The sequence below is a fragment of the Coccidioides immitis genome (assembly GCF_000149335.2).
Source record: "Coccidioides immitis RS genomic scaffold supercont3.4, whole genome shotgun sequence".
In the NCBI taxonomy this organism is placed as follows: Eukaryota; Fungi; Ascomycota; class Eurotiomycetes; order Onygenales; family Onygenaceae; genus Coccidioides; species Coccidioides immitis.
In genome coordinates, this window is record NW_004504311.1 from 3,144,742 (window position 1) to 3,161,406 (window position 16,665).

Consider the following 16,665-nt stretch of genomic DNA (forward strand, 5'->3'; position numbering starts at 1 on the left):
TCTTCATGGAATATATATAGAGTACTGAGCACCAGATGATACACGATGGCATTTTTCAGCTCGTGCCAAGAGAGTTGCTATAGCGCCAAGAACGGTGCTGGCTTCCCTCTGCAAGGATCATAAGAGTGACCTCGGACTGTGCGCCAAAACACTCTCGACTGAGTGAAATGCAGCCAGCCGTCCAAAATACGTTGATAAAATGATATCGGTTCCGGGGCGGCTCGCCCAATCTTTGACAATGGTCGTCTGCCAATGCACATGTTTGGTTCCATCAACCAAGAGGTAAATTTTTGGCCTCTCAGTTCTTTGTCTTGCGAAACGTTGAGCTGCATATATGCGGCCCAGACTCTGGTCTTCGAAGCCCGAACAAGTCCACTTTGCTCAGTTGCTCTTGATATCTCCCTGACAGGTTTTGAGAGATATTTTATTTCGGCCAAATTGACGTTTCGCGCGTTCGGTTCCAGCCTTGATAAACCACAGCACAAATTCAGATATCAAGAATTTTTTTTCTCTAACGCATTTTTTAACGTAGCTTTTTCGGGTAGATGAAATGATCGAGGCATTAACTAGTTAGAGCTGAAACATTTTAGGTAATTTTCAGCAAGAACCCTGTTCTTATTTTTTCGAGCATGAGACGGAACACGTTCAAGCAACAGGTTAGTCATGAGCCCTGTATGGGCAAAGTCAGGGGAAAGATTGCACCAAGGTAGTCACGGTGCATGGCTTTTGTCGCGAACAAGCTTAGCATTTGCATCGACTTGAAAGATAGACAGCGTTTTCGGCTCTGATGTCTGGTTTGAGTGCAAATGGCCCATGTATCGCACATATCAAGATGCTGGATTTTTTAAAGCCTCGGGCGATTCCCTCCGGGAATACTCGGTTCCAGCTAGATCGAATTCCATCCACAAGTCAAAAATCCAAAAAAGTATCACAAGTATTTTTGTTTTTTAAGCCCATGTCAAGCTTTTAAAGAATGAACTGGGCGAGCTCGTTAAACTCCCGACAATTTGGAATTTAAAGTTCTCCAACGACATAAGTTATCCAACTTCGTCAGCCTTTTTGTGTAAGACACCACCAGACCTGCACGAAATCCAAACCTTCGTGCTATATTCCCGCTTCTCAAGATGACTTGAGCTAAAATAACAATTTAAAAAAAAAAAAAAAAAAAAAGGAAAGGCCTGCTGTGTTGCGGCCAGATAATCTCTCATCCAACCATTCCGATCGGTTTCGTGGCATCGTGCGGGCTGTTCTTGGCACACAAGTCCAGTCACCGCCTCAACTCGGCTGCCCTATGGATGGGAATGCGGCTCACCACCCTCAAAGTGCGGGAATCTAAGGATCACAGGGCTGCTTGACCGTGGGGATTCCGACCCAACGCGGACTAGAGTGGATTGTGGATGCCCTCGCTGTCCACTATCCCACCAACGATCCAATGGGTGATCCGGGGCAGCGGCGCGATGACTCCTTCGGGTGAAGCGCAAATGCGAGATCCCTGCAATGGGATACGTCACAGCCAATCGTGAAGCTGCTCTTTTGCCGGGCCCATCGCTGATTCACAGCGAGATTGCAGGAATTGAGGGGAATTCGAGATCAAAGAAGGGATCGGGCTTGCGTATAAATACTGCTGGCGGGATGCCGTTTCGTTTCAATACTTTTCTGTTTCGATTCCCCATAGCTGCGCGGATTGTCTGTCAGTTTGATTAAAACGACAGCAACTCTCTCGTGACTCTTGTTCTTCTTCGACCTCCCGGAGAGTTGAGAGCCACTGGATTGGCACAATTTGTGGCACGACGCCTGGAAACTGCACTTGCCTGCATATCGGCCACGGGGGCCCGCTCTGGCGCTGGGAAGCAGTGTGCAACGGCGCAGCGCGTCTTCGATCTACTCTCTTTAGTCGTTGCCCAATTCAAGCTTTGACATTAGCCGTCGTCGATTGAATCGACTATTCGATTCTCAAAGCGTTTAATAATAGAAGTGTTTTCTTTTACCGCCTCGAGAAACTTATCTTCTACGTCTCCGGCCGCATAACAGACAGCCTACAGAGCATACCTAGAGAATGACCGATTCCCCCCCATCTGGTTCGCAGTCCAGCCGATCCAATAGCCAATCTTCGACCACTGGCCATTCAAGCAAGAAGTCGTCTCATTCTCGTATCCCATCTCTACCCATCCATCTCCCCGGCTTCCACAGCTCCCACGACAAAGAAAAGCACTCTCACGCCGACACAATGCTGGACATTAAGTCCCCAACCCGCCGCCGCTTCTTGAGCACTCGTCTCTCACGGTCAAAATCTCCCGCACCGATTATCACCAACGCCACAGATACTACTACCACACTCGTGGTGTCACCTACGGAAAACACTTTCACCCATTCTGGCCATGTAATGGATTCTCCGCTGCCAATGAGTCCGATAACATCTCCCTCAGAACAATCGCATTCGTCCTCGAAGAAACGACAATCGTACAGTTCGCGGAAAAGCAGCAACGATTATAAGCGACTAAGTGGCACTGTGAATCACTGCGGTCGCCATGCGAATGATTGGCTATTTGGTGGCTTTAGTGTTAGAGAGAGCGTGCGTGGGTTGTTGAAGGACGATCATGAAGACAATAACAGCCATGAGCGACATCGTTGAGCGACCGCATTCAATCGACGGATGGGACTTTCTTTTACTTAATTTTTCGGTTTGGTTGGTAAACAATATGATGGGTACTCCGTATATAATGGGATAATGAGGTGGTGGTTGATGGTTGGCTGTCTGGTACGTGCCGTCACGTCCCGTACATGGGTCCCATTTATTCTATTCCCATTGACCAGCGAATGCTAATCTTCTAGTTTATATAGATTGGAGATTGGACAGTTCTTGCTCTTTTCCGCTTTTGCGACTGACCCTGAATTATGATACGGAGATACCTATATGTAATTAATGATGGCGATTGCCCCCAATCCAGGGTTTTACTGGACTTCAGAGCGTATTCCTTGTCATCTCCATTCGTCCTATTTCGTGCATATACTTTTGGGGATGCTACGTGGCGGTCAAAGGATCCATAAATGAGAAGATAAATTTAGGATCACAGAGTTGAACACTTACTTTAACAATATTAATACATAAACTTTACTCCGCACACGGGCTGGATACATGGTAGCCGTGCTGTGGAAACCAAGCAATATCAAGTCATTTTGAACCACATCAGAAATCAGAGACTTGAATGGTTGCAGCAAACAGAACTTGTACCATCATCATCATCATCATTTGAAAAGAAATTGACTATTACTCTGGAAAAAAACATGCAGTGCAGATGTGATCACTGCAAAACCGCCAACAAGGCTTTCTCATAGTCGCCCTTCGTCTCTCCTGCCACACGACTTCTCAGCTCCTTTCCATACTTATTTCGATACGCGTCTTTCACTTTCTCCATATGGTCGCGATTCCAGTGCACCCTAACAGCCATGTAAATCAGCAATTCATCCTTGGTTCCAAACCCAGCCATGCTTTCTTCCAACAACTGCGCGTCCTTCCTGGCTGGATTTCTGGCTCCACGTAGTATCTGCACGAGGGCATCCTTCATATGGCCGTCAAAGAGTTCAGATATATCCGCTTCAAGATCCGTGCCGTTTTGTGCCTTATACGCATCACTAATGGCACGCAGCTGAGCATCTGATCGCCGGGCCAGCATCTGGAAGACCACGGATTTAGGGACACCGAGGTTTCCACGCAATGCACCGTGAAGACTCTTGACGTCTTGGTCGATCAAGTTAGGATCGATGGGTGTGGCTTCTTCAGCGCGCTCGGCGGCCATGACGTTGTTGTAGAACTGCTCCGTGGCCGCCGAGAGGTCGGCGCGTACGTCAGCTTCTAGAGAGGAACCAAATGTCTTTTTATACGCTTCTTTGATCGCCTTGATGTCCGCGTTGGTTCGACCGAGAAGCACGTTGTCGAGTAGGCTTTCGTTTGTGCCCATCCCCTTGATAGCTTCATTGACCGCATATACATCCTGCATCAATGGCCCACGGACAAGGGCCAAGAGAACCTTTTCAAGTTTTCCAGAGCATTCTTTGGCAATGTCCTGCTCAAGATTTCGCTTGATCTTCTTAGTGTACGTATCGTTGATGAGGGCCATATACAATGGGTCGGCACGGGACAAGATATCAATTAGGGTCGTCTCGTCAGTGCCGAACCCCTTCATGGCCTTTCGGAGGGCCTCTGCATCTTTGGTTGCATCTCGGCCTGTTGCCATCTGGCCAGGAATATATCCTGGCGACGGTGGAGTCGGAGCGACGGGTGCCCCGTACCCAGGCTGGGGAAACTGGCCGGGCGCTCCGTAACCGGGAGCACCTGGGGGTATGCTGTACCCACCCGGGGGAGGTTGTGCAGGATACCCATAACCTGGCTGTTGGGGAGGGGGATATTGGCCCTGTGGAGGGTATTGGCCAGGCGGAGGGTATTGTCCTTGCGGAGGATAGCCCTGAGGAGGATAGCCCTGTGGAGGGTAGCCCTGTGGAGGTGGATAGTAACCCTGAGGAGGCGCACCATGGGGCGGCGGCTGTTGGGGAGGCTGTTGACCAGGTTGAGCATATGCGGGGTTTGGGTTATCTTCTCAGAAGGGTAAGTTAGCAATTGGGATTGGATCGGGGCAGGCATCAACACATACAACCTGGTGCCCCAGAGTAGTTTTGGTACGGATTGGCCATGTTTTTCAGCGAGAAACGAAAATGGGAGGAATCAAGACAAATTCTCGAGGGGTGAATATTAGGATGAAGGAGCTAGCTATTTTTTTTATTTTTTTTGGGCTGTTCTGGCTCAAATATAATAGTTTGTTAGGCCCGTCCTCGATCTGCCCTATTCTCCCATTGTAACAAGTTGACGATGGCGGGGAGAACCACGGCGGGGACGTCGCGGGGGAGCCAGCCACACTTGCGCCACAGTGTGTTCCTCGCGTCAGGCTGAGAGCGCGAATCAGCTCGCTCACCAGCGTTGCACAGCCCAGCCCGCAGGAGCACCGTGCTAGGGGGTATCAAAGAACTCAAGCTCTTGTGGACACTAACTTTGGAGTAGTGAGTGTGCTCTGGTCCTTGTCCAAACAACAGAGCACGGCACCCCATCCCTGCTTTACCGCACGTGGCTACCACGCCGAGGCTCATTTAAGCGAAGGATGTTCTGCAGTCAGCGCTCCTACCAAGCCCTTCTCAGCTCACTTTGGATTATGCCTCGCGACGAAAACATTCTGTCGGCTCTCAGCCTGTGCCGTTACCAAGAGAAATATGGAGCAAGAGGAAGCAGAAGCCTGGCTATATGTGTTGATCTTTACAGGCTAACCTTCAAATCAGAATGGCGACAAGGACTTTAAATCACGAAAATACGAAGCAAAGACAAGTTAACACAGCGTGCTAACCTTGATGAGTGTACGGGGTACTCTGTATGCGGTTCCTGATGTGCTCATTAGTAGCTATATGCTAATGGACAATGGAGAAAGGGTACGGAGTAGAGGAGCAAGGAATTAAGGGCATATTAATACTCAATTCCTATGCAAACAGTTGAGCGAGACGAAGGGGAAAGGGGGAAAAAAATATATATATATATAAGGAAAAAGAGAACAAAGAAAAAATGAACTGCGGCTTGCCTGGATCGAACAGGCGACCTTTAGATTGCAAACTGAAGTTGGGGCTTCAGTCTAACGCTCTCCCAACTGAGCTAAAGCCGCAAGTTGATGCAAGGCACCACCCACAGGTGGATCTGTGATCATTTCCGCTGCAACCGTACGGAGTACAGAATCAGCAAATACGAAATGCTCCGAGGAGGCCTTTGTCCTTCATGTCCCATTTTCAGTAATATTCTTTTACTTAAATATTTGAGGATCACGAAATAAGAAACAGTTGAGTAGCTATAAGTCATTGAATACCATATCACACTCTCTTCTTCCCATTCAGACCAGAGGCAGCTCCCACAAATGCACCGTGAACCTCGCTCCAACCAGCCCACAGCACCCAGATCGGCACGAAAACCCATAGCATGTTGAAAAAGACCAAATAGACCCACAGATAAACATGATCGTTGGTCTCCAGCGCTGTATTCCCAGACAGCCACTCCGGCGCAAAGGTCATGAACCCGCCATATAGCTCTGCAACCGCCAGTCCAATAGCCACAAACCATAATCTCCCCTTATACTTAGCCGCCTCTTGCGCCGTCGTGGTTGACGACGAACCCGTAGCCTTGTAGACCATGTAGCAGATATACACCGCTGCCGGTCCGCCCAAGAACACGGTCAATATCTCCAGCGCAATCACGCCTAGATCCGCGCCGAGCCAACGCGCATCCGCCTTGCCGTACTCCTGCCACATCCTCGCTGTAGGCCCAACGCCATAGGCCGGTCCATATAGTTTATCGCCTTGATTCAGGAAATAGGGTTTCGCGCGTGCGACGGCGTATGCGGGTGACAGGAGAGTCGTGTAGCTGAAGAAGCAGTGGTAGAGGAAAGAGCCCTCGATGAAGAAGTGAGTGAGAGCATCGTACGCGTGCCAGAAGAAGAGGAACCGGTACTTGGAGTTGTTGGATGGGATTAGGAGGATGGCGAGGATCAGAGAGAACGGGAGGAGTGAGAGGACGGTTGCGAGGGAGAGGATTGTGGGGAGATCGAGAGTGAAAGGGATTGTGTTCGACATTTGTTGTGGTGTCCTTTGGCTTTCTTTCTGCTGTTGAGCCTTTTCTCTCACTATCACTGAATAGTATGAGTGACAGATTCAAGTGCCACAGACGAAACACTCTTTTTACTCTTCCGACTGAGTCGATATCGAGATGCGTCGCGATGTAATATTTTGGTGAATTCACATGTAAGGTGCAACCGTGAAGTGAAATAAATCGGATTTGTTGGACAGCAGACAGGAGAGCATACTCCCCTTTGCAAATAACAACAACTTGATATCTTAGATTCAAGAAAAGGGAAAATTAATACGGAGTACTTAGTATTGTTATGATGCCGATGGGAGCCCCGTGTTGGGCTTGCAAGTGAAAAGGGGCCCCGGAGTTTAAAATTTGACATGGATCATGATGTTGATCGCCAATGCTCTCTAATCCCGGACTGCTTTGAATAACTTGGAGCACAGAGCATTATCATTAATATTTCTGTCATTCATTCGTGGCCTAATTCATTAAATTCATCTCATGTTCAACCTCTCCATCAATTAATACTCCGTAATTCAATTCAATATGTCCACTGCCTCTACGACGTTAGCGTAATACCCCGGAAACAGGCCTTTCTGGCCAGCATAGCATCCCCAGAACCAGTCATCATTAATATTCTCCGCTTCTGTGATTTCGGCGCCTCGAGGAAACATTATTTCATCCGTCTCTTCCGGATCCGGATAGTATGACCAGATCGCAACTAAGCGGAGACCAATTCCACCTGACGGAGGAAAACGTGGTGCAAGCGGGCTTTTAGGAGAATCGCCAGAGCTACCGCTCAAATGGTGCCGCGATCGGTTGAGCTTACGCCTCGTACCCTTGGCCAGGTCTGCAGCGTCAGGGTTATTTGAATTGGAGCCCTCGGGCCACTCCCATGGATCTGAATCCTGGCGGGAAAGAGGACTGTTTGGAGAGCCAGTATCCGGGCGATTAAGACTATTTGGTGTAGTGGGGTCAAGGTCATCTTTCATTGCATATCCGCCGACAAGCCCACTGACTATGACACGTCTTTGCCCATTTTCGTGATCCTCGAATCCGACAATAACCATGCGATGGTTTTGTAAACAGCGGCGCCATCCATTCCGTCCATTGTCTCTGCTTATTTTACCCATCGCGCAGAGTTTCACATAGCAGTTTCTGCAGATGTCATAATCCCCGTCATTGCATGTTGGACAGTGGTAGCGAGTTACGGATGGCGGGATGGGATATGTACAGATATTGCACCTGGTGGAGAAGGTCAGAATCCGATACTCTCGTGTATCAACAGTGATGCTGGATCCCGGAACAGGAGAGGATGCTGCATTAGTCGGAGAACCATCTGCGCCAGAAGATCGCATTTGCCCAGTGCGTTCATCTACACGAGCAATAGGGAGAAGTGCATGGGTGCAGCATTTTCCTTTGTTCACACACGAGTTGCAAAAGCCCCATTCCCCGTCGTTACATTCGCCACAGTTCCAGTAGCAATCATCTGAGAAAAACTGGCACATATCACAAAACAGACCATCTTGCAGTCGCCCTGAAGGATCCGAATTTGTAATTTGTGTCCCACCCTCCCCGGTTGTGGGCAAAACTGACTCCTTCGCGGGAGCTAGGAATCTGCGGGAGCGGAATTTATGCGGAGCCTCTTCACTTCGCTGTTCTGGAGGCAAGCTATCTTGGCTTTTCTTAAAACGACTGTGGGCTGAATCACCAAAGCCGAACCAATGCAAACACCCGAGGTCCAGGCGGTAGCAACGTAGGCATAGGTGATAAGTGCCATTGTTGCAACGAGTGCATAATTTATGTAGTTCGTATTCTAGATTCTTCTTTCCACACCGTTCACATGATATCGATGGCTCGACGAAAGAGGACGGGACGCTACGTGCGATTCCAGCTTGCCGAGATGGTGGTGGTCTCGAGGATGGGACGGCTAGACGATCCGATTGATTATTTGTGGAGGAGCGGGAGTTTGATCGATGTCTATGCCCCTGGCATGCCCTTGAATCTAAGATCCTGGAGGATTGGGAGTGGGTGGTTGAAACGGGGGATTCGGCCACAGAAGTAGGCTCGGCCCTCTGTCGAACGAGAATTTCGCGACGGTCAGATCTAGAGCTTGCTGGTCGCTGTCTAGTATGGCTTGGAGTTTGATCGGCTGCAGTTGATCTGCTGTTTGCTTCATCATCCACTGCGATTCGAGAGTGAGACTCTCGGCGAACCCGCGTAGGATTCGAGACATCCGTAGCGGATCTACGAGCGGGGTATATTCGTTCTTCAGATGATGTTGGAACAGGTGATGTCCGCCTGCGACCGATACCGCGATCGGATGCACTCCTTCGATGACCTGAAGCCGTAGCATGTCCTGAGGAGCTCAAATACTGTCCCTGGACAGCCTCGGACTGCCTACTTCGTTCGGTGTTCGGCTGGCTCACACTGTGGGATCGGGATCCAGAAGATGCCTGTATGCTATGTGCCTCATTTGATCGCCCGCCGGATCTCACTCTGCGCCTTTGGCGTCTTCGAAAAGCCTCCGCTATGCGCTCAGTCAACTCCTCTTCTTGATCAGGGTCGAGGCTTTGAAGATCAATGCCATCCAATAGGCCTTCTTCGGCTATTTGTCGCAGGATTTCCTCCTGGATAGCAGTTTCAGTAAAATCAGGGTTGCTAAGAAGGGACCGCAGACTAGACTGATGTTCAACCTGTCTTGCCCTTTGAGAACTTCCATCAAGAGGGCTCCGCGAGCGGGATGTAGCGTTCATCTGTCTCGTAGCGCGTCGTCTTCTTCGTGCATCTTCGATCCTCTGATGCTCCGGGGTCCGTTCAGCAACGGCGCCCCTTTGGACCAGAGAGGGAGGCACGCGAATTTGCGTTTCCATGTGCCTCCCTCTCCCTTGCGAGTCCCTTAAGCTCATCTCTCTGACTTCTTCCAACAATCTTCGATCTTCCTCATCATCTCCGTCAGATGGAGGTTGCGACGAACTTACCCCAACCGGGAGTACGCCATCTCCCGGCTTATATTTCTCCGCAATCTGGTTCTTCTCTTCTGTGGGCTTTTCTTTCTCGGGGTGCGACCGCAAAAACAGGTCTAGGAGCGTTGTCACTTTCGCATCGTGTCTTGTGTCGCGGACTGAAGCCCTACAAGAGGGACAAGTAAACTGTGGGTATCTTCTTCGGTCACCAGGGTTCGATCCCTGCCATGAAAACCATTCCTTCAGACAATAACCGCAAAATGTATGGAGGCAATCAAGGAGCGTTAGGGGCTGATAGAGCAATTCTGTGCATATCTGAGACCGGAATTAGTATCACAAACCACAGCAAATCATTTAAAGCATTCTCCACAGCCCACACAAGTTAAGAAGATCATATATGCTCACAGAACAGGTCAACTCTTTCTCCAAGTCCACCAAGCCAGTGTTTGCCATTTTGTCCCCCAATGTTTCCGTCCCATATAGAGAATTGTCGAAAAGTACACTAAACTCCAAGATACCCCAACTTCAGAAGATAGTTTAGGAGATAAATTAGCTGTAGAACTGTTGCCGCTATTGAACTCTAACCTTGGTGAATTTGTTGACTCTCTGGCTTCCTTCGAGCGATATAAATAAATTATTGACTCCACACCCAATGGATGATGTTAACATCCACGTCATGTGAATCATCACTTCAATTGAATTGTTAATCCCACTTGGGAGGAGGAATCAGACCACCAAAATAACCCCATCATGGAGGACAATAAGAATTTCTGTCTCAACCAGCCCTTGTTTTGTTTACTAGTGAATCTAGATTCAAAGGTCAGACATATTGGGCTTGTCACGATATGCCTGCTTCGGCGCATACAAGTTTCTGGATCTGCTTCCCGCAGTAGAGACGGACTCAGATGAATGATATGGGGCATGCCCGAATGGTCACTTCGCTATTTTGAGGAATAGATGCAAGTGACATTCACTCTTGCTGACTCGGCGGGCACAAGTTTGTCAGCTCACAAACATTATAAAGTGAGGTTTTACATTCGATGAAACTAACAATATGCGACAAAATCAACCTCTGGAAACCTTTCTTGAACCATCTGCTCATTTTCTCATATTTTCAAGCCTAGTTGGCCTTTTTTCATTTCAGAAAGGAAAGGCAGAACATATTACTGCTTTACCCTATTATTATCACCCCCAGAGTTTGAAGACAGAAAGTAGGCCTGGAATTCTCAGCCTTTTTGGCTGCGCTGTACTCCATAACAATTGGCTAATTTCACCCGAGCGACCCGATTGCTACTGGATGGCCCATACTCGATATCCGTCTCTGACTTCCAGACGACGCCGGAGAACACTCTCCTGGCAGCAGCACCTCGCCAACCAAGCCTCACGGGAGGCTAACCATGCGAGGGCAAAAAGGGAACCAAGGGAGGCTGAAGGGTACTTTCGCCCCCCTGCTGAATTAGCTCTTCTTTTCCCGAAGGAAACCTCCGACAAAGAAGAAGAAAGCCAAAGAGATAAGAATCAAAAGGATCCCTTCGATCATCAAGAACGTTCTACGAAGTTTGGAAGCCACTCCACGCCCCTGCCCGGCCCAAGCAATAGCCACCGAGAAAGGCCCCAGGCATCGCATATCGACTTTATTGTCAATGAGCTTCTTGCTCGACATAAGTCCTGGAATAACCCAGGCTCTTCCCCGATCATCAGACCACAGGATTCTAGCCTAAGCGCTGTAAATCGTACCGGGGAAGCTCTGCTTAGATTCCTCGAGAAGGAACCCAACCACGTCCGAACTAAAAGTGAGCTTCGGGAGTATGAAGCGTGTCGGGCGAAGCTTGACAATAATCAGCCTCTCAACGGAGCTGAGAAAGAGCGGATGGGGACAATTATGCGCAACGTACAGAGACGCGAGTATGCACTCAATAAAAAGGTAGCGCAAATCTCTCAGGCAAAGATCAATCCAGAAGATAGCACCGCAACGCCGACTTGTTTCGAACAAAAAATTGCAGAGCCCACACCCTTTAATAAAGCAACTTCTTCGGAAACCATCGCTGAAGAGAAATATACCCAGAATGAACATTCGACCAGTGACGATGATGCTGATGCAGATAGTGGAGAAGACAGCGACCAGGACGAAGAATCATGCTTTTTCCGTTATCACGTATACCTGACTGACAACGCCACAGGCAAAGAACCCTTCTTTCTCCGCACATATCTCAACAAAGCGAAGGCAGAAGCCCGCGTGTGTAAAGAGATTGCTAATGTGTATAGATCTGTCGCGCTCGAAGACCGGACTGGCGTTGAACTTCGATCCGTCATCAAAGACGACATGCTGCATGGGCAATGCCTCGATTTCGAATCGGGCCGAAGCGTCCAAGTTCAGATAGAGCCCGAATTAGTTGAAAATGAGGAATTACCTAGAAAGAAGCGCAGAAAATTGGAATATCTTCCTAACAAAGTTTACATCGTGGTTGAGCATGTTGGCCTGTTGAACCAACCAACTCCCGCTCACAGTGCAGAAAAAGCTGATGGCTTTCCGGCCTTACCACGCCAAACGTATGGGAAAGAAGGGTTCGCCCTTCGAAAGTTGGCGAACAAGCAAGCGAGTCGAGAGATGATGGCTTATTTGACAAATCACCTATCGGAGGCAGAGAAATTCGACGTCAGTATCACCGGAAGAATGGATACGGAAGAAAGGCGGTACTTGCATGAACTTGAACAAGGAGAACGACTTTATGACAGAAATCGCATTGTTGTGGATCGGGGAGGAAGGGCTCTCCGAGTCTCGGTCAAGGTTGTGGAGATTCTTGTCCGCTGCCCGAGAAATTAGGCGTTATACATTCTCTTTTGTTTTGGCAGGAATTTTTCTTTCTTTTTGCCTTTTGTGGCCCTAGAAGGCTGCTCACTAACATAGAGGAAGATGATACGGTTGGGTCAACGGGATATTTCTTTTCATCGAGATTGAATAAACCGAAATCTTGAAACTTTTTTATCTTAATATTCACTTCAATACTAAAGCGAGTAGAATTGTCCTCCAGCCTATTTCGTTCACAACTTTGAATCCAAGAAGGGGAATTGGCTGCAGTACGAGTTTCCATCCTCTGCATAGTATAAAGGCGGGACGAAATGGAGCAGAGTCCAACCCGTCCATGGTGCGAAAATGATATGTACAACCCATAACAGGCATCCGACTCTTTGACAGAATACGGGCCACCTGTGGAGTGCGATTTGGCTCAATTGCTTAATAAATACGGGGTATAATCAACAGCCTCGAAGAAGATCTCTTGATGCTCTGTAGAATAAAGTTGAATCCTCGGAAACTCCAAGCTCTAAGTCCACTGACGTATTTTTCATACTATACGTGCGCATCAGCAGCATAAGTGGTCCACTCATAACCTTGGGTTTCTCATGGGGTGACCCTCCTCAGAGCGCTGTCCCGCACATTCTCAGAGGCAAAAGATCTTCCTTCCCTATGATGGAGTCGATCCACCATCCACGCTTCATGTTTTGATGCCAAGAGCTGGGTGGGCTTGATCACCGAAGTTTGTCCGATGCTCGCTGGAGATCCACAGTCGAGCTTGGACACCAATTGCCCAACCAGAGGCGTGATCGAAAGCCAAGCTCACCCTGCCACCTTCGAAAATAACGTCCCCTGGCTGTGCGCTTCCACACATAAGTATGTGCCTGATGTGGCATGAGGCGGAAGAGCGCTAAATAGCTGGATCATTCAGTGACGCCGTACGGAGTAGTTATCGACCAGAAAGTCTCCCGTCAGTGCGGTCATGGTGTTCTACTATGGCAGATCACCCGACACACCCTACTCCGCAAATGGCCATCGAGGTCAGCCTCTCAGGTCATTCGTCGACGCGAACGCTCTCCATGTCGATTCTTGTTTCAGAGCCTTCATGGTCCAATGGGACAAGCTCTGTTTGCCCCTGACCTCCATTCCCGTCGTCACAATTATGCTTCATGGCTGCGAAATGATACCAACTTCGAAAATTCAGCCGCTTCCGCTATTCTAAAGTTTAGGAGTCTGGTAGAGCGCAAAAAGAACAATGGCTCGTGGCTTGGGAAGACAAATATTTCGCGTGGGGCCCAATGAAATATTTTGTTTACATGGAGGAATGGACAATGAGGGTAGAGATCGTCATTCCGATAAACCTGCAAAAACCCCTAAAAATGCGTTTCGTTGGAAAGTCTCCTCCGTAGAGCGAAGGATACATGGTAGCTAGATGGACCCAGCAATGTATTCTTAGTAAAGAAACTCATAGTAAGTCGACCTCGCTTCTAGGAATCATTTGTCCAGCGGGGGAGCAAATCGATGCGACCGGCTTGACAATCCCAGTCATTCTTGGAATAAATGCGCAGGTATGCGACAAGGCCAGCTGGCTCAATAATACGAAACCAAAAGTTAGGATGGCTCCATCTTGGAGGAGTATAGATCGTAAGTGGCATTTTTCAGGTCTCGATTTCCCATCGAAAAGGATACACGTTCTACCCTGGATGTGCGGGGTTGCTAGCCCATACAATGCCTCTATTTTCTTCTAGCCAACAGATATACGTTTAGTGAGAAACTGGTAGGTTTGGCATTCTCCAACAGGACCCTGGGAAATATCTCTGCTAATTTGTCCATGTAATATGCAAATGATCGGACATCCCTGAGCAGTATACAGCAAAGGCAGTGCAGATGTCAAGGAATTAAAACGATTCTAAGGAGTAGCTCTGCCGTTTGAAATTCACCCATCATATCTGATGTGATTGTCGGCATTAGCAGGATAATTTCTCTTCCTCAGAAGGCATGATTCCCTGGAATACCAACAAAGCGGGAGGTCTGATATCACACCGTTCTTTCTCTAACACTCTGTTATGCTAAAGGACAGTTCTCTTCCATGGGTTTGACTACCGTGCGGAGGTTATGGAGTAGAGGCGGATAACTCCACGGAATCGACTCCTTGGCTGGTGCGCCGCACTTCAGCCACATTTAGCTTGTTAGTTAGTTAACTAACGCCAAGGACGCAGGGATGTCAGGCAGGGATTGAAACCCCAGTTGCTGCGGCTCCCCAGCGGGAATAAGGGTATCGAATTTTGGCCACGAATACACGTACGGGCGCACTTCGTAAAGCCAAAGGGGGGAAAAAAAATAGGAACAAAAATAAAAAGTAAAACAATCGACCATGTTGTGCGTATACGCGAGTATCATACATGCATATCGTACCCTTGATATGGGCCAATGATAGAGCTTGATCCTCGATTCCTCTGAGAGCGGTTCGGGTCAGAGTACGGAGTACTCGGTACCACCAGCGGGAGAAAGAAATGAAACCAAAGAAATTTCGCAACTTGAATTTGGAATCTGCACTGTATAACTTGAAAAACCCTCAATCTTAAAATGAATCCCGTTATAGGGACGGAGTATGTTGACTTTGAATCGGCCACCGATGCGTCGGCAATTGACGATATTAGAGCCTTTTTTTTTTTTTTTTCTTTTGTTCTGGCCGCAAGAATGGGATTGCATATGCGGTATCCGAAATGTGGGGATGATAGACGACCACCGAGATTGATGGAGGGTGGAAGTGAGTTGTCAATGCATCAAATACAGGCTTCCGGCGAGACAAGACCACCTGACATTGCCAGAATCAGGTACCTATCCAAGTCGCTTGACATTGTTTCACGGGCGAAAGATGCCATTAGATAGTTATCGGTGCCCTGCTGCTTACCGGAGTATAGGCCTGCCAGGCTGCCTTCTCCATAAGACGGAGCTCTCACGCAAAAGGGTCCAATCCCTGGCTATGTGATCGAATGCAGACAAATACACGGACAACGTGGCCATGCGCAGCAACTCACCCGATGATTGGTTGCTCCTCGCCTCACCGGTGAGGAGTAGATAAGCGAAACGCCTTATCACCGTTACGATGGACTCATTTCCGTTGTCATCTCTCAAACTAGCTCGTTTATTCCTCTGCTATCTCCCAAGGTATTCAATGGTACCAAAAGGGACAGCAGTCCGATCTGGCGAGGCGCTCAAGGTCATCTGCTCTCATGCTTCGGCGGCTACTTACTGTGGATGTACAGATAGGACGGGATCTGTTGAACAGAGCATCCTTAGCGCACGACACTGGTCAAAATCGTAACTTATCCTGCGGCTGGGACAAGAACAGCATCCTTATTTACCCCACACTTTATTCATATGCATATGCTTGAAAGTATTGGGACCTTGTCGTAGCATGCTATCCGCTTTTGTCTCCCCAAAAATTGCGCATTGAAAGCGGTGCATAGGATCATCGCCATGGCAATCCCAGCATCCTGTGCTAGCCACAAAGCTGCAACCTTTTCTGTGTTTCGTCTTGGGTGGGTAGCAAGGGATGCACATCAGCTTTGGAACTCCAGTGCTGGCTATTGAGCTTACCTGATACGGCATAATTTTTCGATCACGAATTGTCTTGCAGATTCAGCTCCATGTTGTTCCGACGCTTGAAACAATGCCCTGGCTACGCTTCTCAGCATAGTTCCAGACCGAATCAAGGATCAAAAGACTTGCCCTAAAAGCGAACTCAAGGATGAGTGTTTAAAAAAATCCATGCTCTGGGAGCCTGAGATCTTGCCTGTATTAATACCAAGAGAAAAATGGCATTGAAACCCAAGGAAGTATAAAAATTTCAGGAGAAGTATGACATGAGGTTATTTGTGAACAGTTTCTGCAACAGTAGGTTCAACCTATCAAGGTGAACGCCTGCTCACACAGTTGTCATCTAAAGGTAGGGCCTTGCGGATCTGCGTTTGCTCGGCTCTTGTAACATTTGCAAGAAAAACAATTATTATAGGCGTGTTGTTAACTGCAATAGTTGTGTGCACAATGACCCATATATGCAGTGCCGATATGTAACCTTATCAAAATTAGGAGAATATAACATGGCGGAAGTGGCCACCTACTTTATGCAATGACTTACCTATCCTGTTAATCTAAATACAAAAATATACCCAGCTGCTTTGTGACTTTGGAGTTTACCAAGTGCAGTGACTCGGCTATTATGATCAATGGGAATAAAGTTGAAA

The 16,665-nt window shown here is 48.3% G+C and overlaps 7 protein-coding genes and 1 non-coding gene across 8 annotated transcripts; 2 read left to right on the plus strand and 6 right to left on the minus strand.

Annotated features, from left to right (window-relative positions):
- Positions 1-1,289: 1,289 nt before the first annotated feature.
- Positions 1,290-2,159, minus strand: CIMG_13462 (uncharacterized protein; the record flags this gene model as incomplete). The annotated part of the gene is made up of 4 exons (XM_001245926.2): positions 1,290-1,492; positions 1,623-1,688; positions 1,808-1,911; positions 2,050-2,159. 4 exons carry the CDS (start codon positions 2,157-2,159, stop codon positions 1,290-1,292), a joined length of 483 nt encoding a protein of 160 aa, XP_001245927.2.
- Positions 2,160-3,302: 1,143 nt separating this feature from the next.
- CIMG_05370 (annexin) lies at positions 3,303-4,689 on the minus strand (the record flags this gene model as incomplete). The annotated part of the gene is made up of 2 exons (XM_001245928.1): positions 3,303-4,591; positions 4,650-4,689. 2 exons carry the CDS (start codon positions 4,687-4,689, stop codon positions 3,303-3,305), a joined length of 1,329 nt encoding a protein of 442 aa, XP_001245929.1.
- Positions 4,690-5,608: 919 nt separating this feature from the next.
- On the minus strand, positions 5,609-5,699 carry CIMG_15093. The gene has a single exon. It is a non-coding gene; the product is annotated as a tRNA-Phe (tRNA).
- Positions 5,700-5,806: 107 nt separating this feature from the next.
- Positions 5,807-6,657, minus strand: CIMG_05372 (EBP domain-containing protein; the record flags this gene model as incomplete). Its single annotated transcript, XM_001245930.2, has 1 exon — positions 5,807-6,657. The coding sequence occupies one exon, from the start codon at positions 6,655-6,657 to the stop codon at positions 5,902-5,904; it is 756 nt and encodes a 251-aa protein (XP_001245931.1). The 3' UTR covers positions 5,807-5,901.
- Positions 6,658-7,083: 426 nt separating this feature from the next.
- On the minus strand, positions 7,084-10,433 carry CIMG_05373 (RING finger domain-containing protein). The gene is made up of 2 exons (XM_001245931.2): positions 10,027-10,433; positions 7,084-9,936 (listed from the first exon to the last, which is right to left on the minus strand). Exons 1-2 carry the CDS (start codon positions 10,072-10,074, stop codon positions 7,192-7,194), a joined length of 2,793 nt encoding a protein of 930 aa, XP_001245932.1. The 5' UTR covers positions 10,075-10,433; the 3' UTR covers positions 7,084-7,191.
- Positions 10,434-10,451: 18 nt separating this feature from the next.
- Positions 10,452-12,607, plus strand: CIMG_05374 (uncharacterized protein). Its single transcript, XM_001245932.2, has 2 exons — positions 10,452-10,832; positions 10,901-12,607. Exon 2 carries the CDS (start codon positions 10,919-10,921, stop codon positions 12,443-12,445), a length of 1,527 nt encoding a protein of 508 aa, XP_001245933.1. The 5' UTR covers positions 10,452-10,832; positions 10,901-10,918; the 3' UTR covers positions 12,446-12,607.
- Positions 12,608-13,670: 1,063 nt separating this feature from the next.
- On the plus strand, positions 13,671-14,654 carry CIMG_05375 (uncharacterized protein; the record flags this gene model as incomplete). Its single annotated transcript, XM_001245933.2, has 5 exons — positions 13,671-13,839; positions 13,922-14,059; positions 14,164-14,192; positions 14,387-14,444; positions 14,635-14,654. 5 exons carry the CDS (start codon positions 13,671-13,673, stop codon positions 14,652-14,654), a joined length of 414 nt encoding a protein of 137 aa, XP_001245934.2.
- Positions 14,655-14,756: 102 nt separating this feature from the next.
- On the minus strand, positions 14,757-16,357 carry CIMG_11522 (uncharacterized protein). Its single transcript, XM_012358487.1, has 2 exons — positions 16,019-16,357; positions 14,757-15,955 (listed from the first exon to the last, which is right to left on the minus strand). Exons 1-2 carry the CDS (start codon positions 16,114-16,116, stop codon positions 15,796-15,798), a joined length of 258 nt encoding a protein of 85 aa, XP_012213910.1. The 5' UTR covers positions 16,117-16,357; the 3' UTR covers positions 14,757-15,795.
- Between the last annotated feature and the right edge of the window lie 308 nt (positions 16,358-16,665).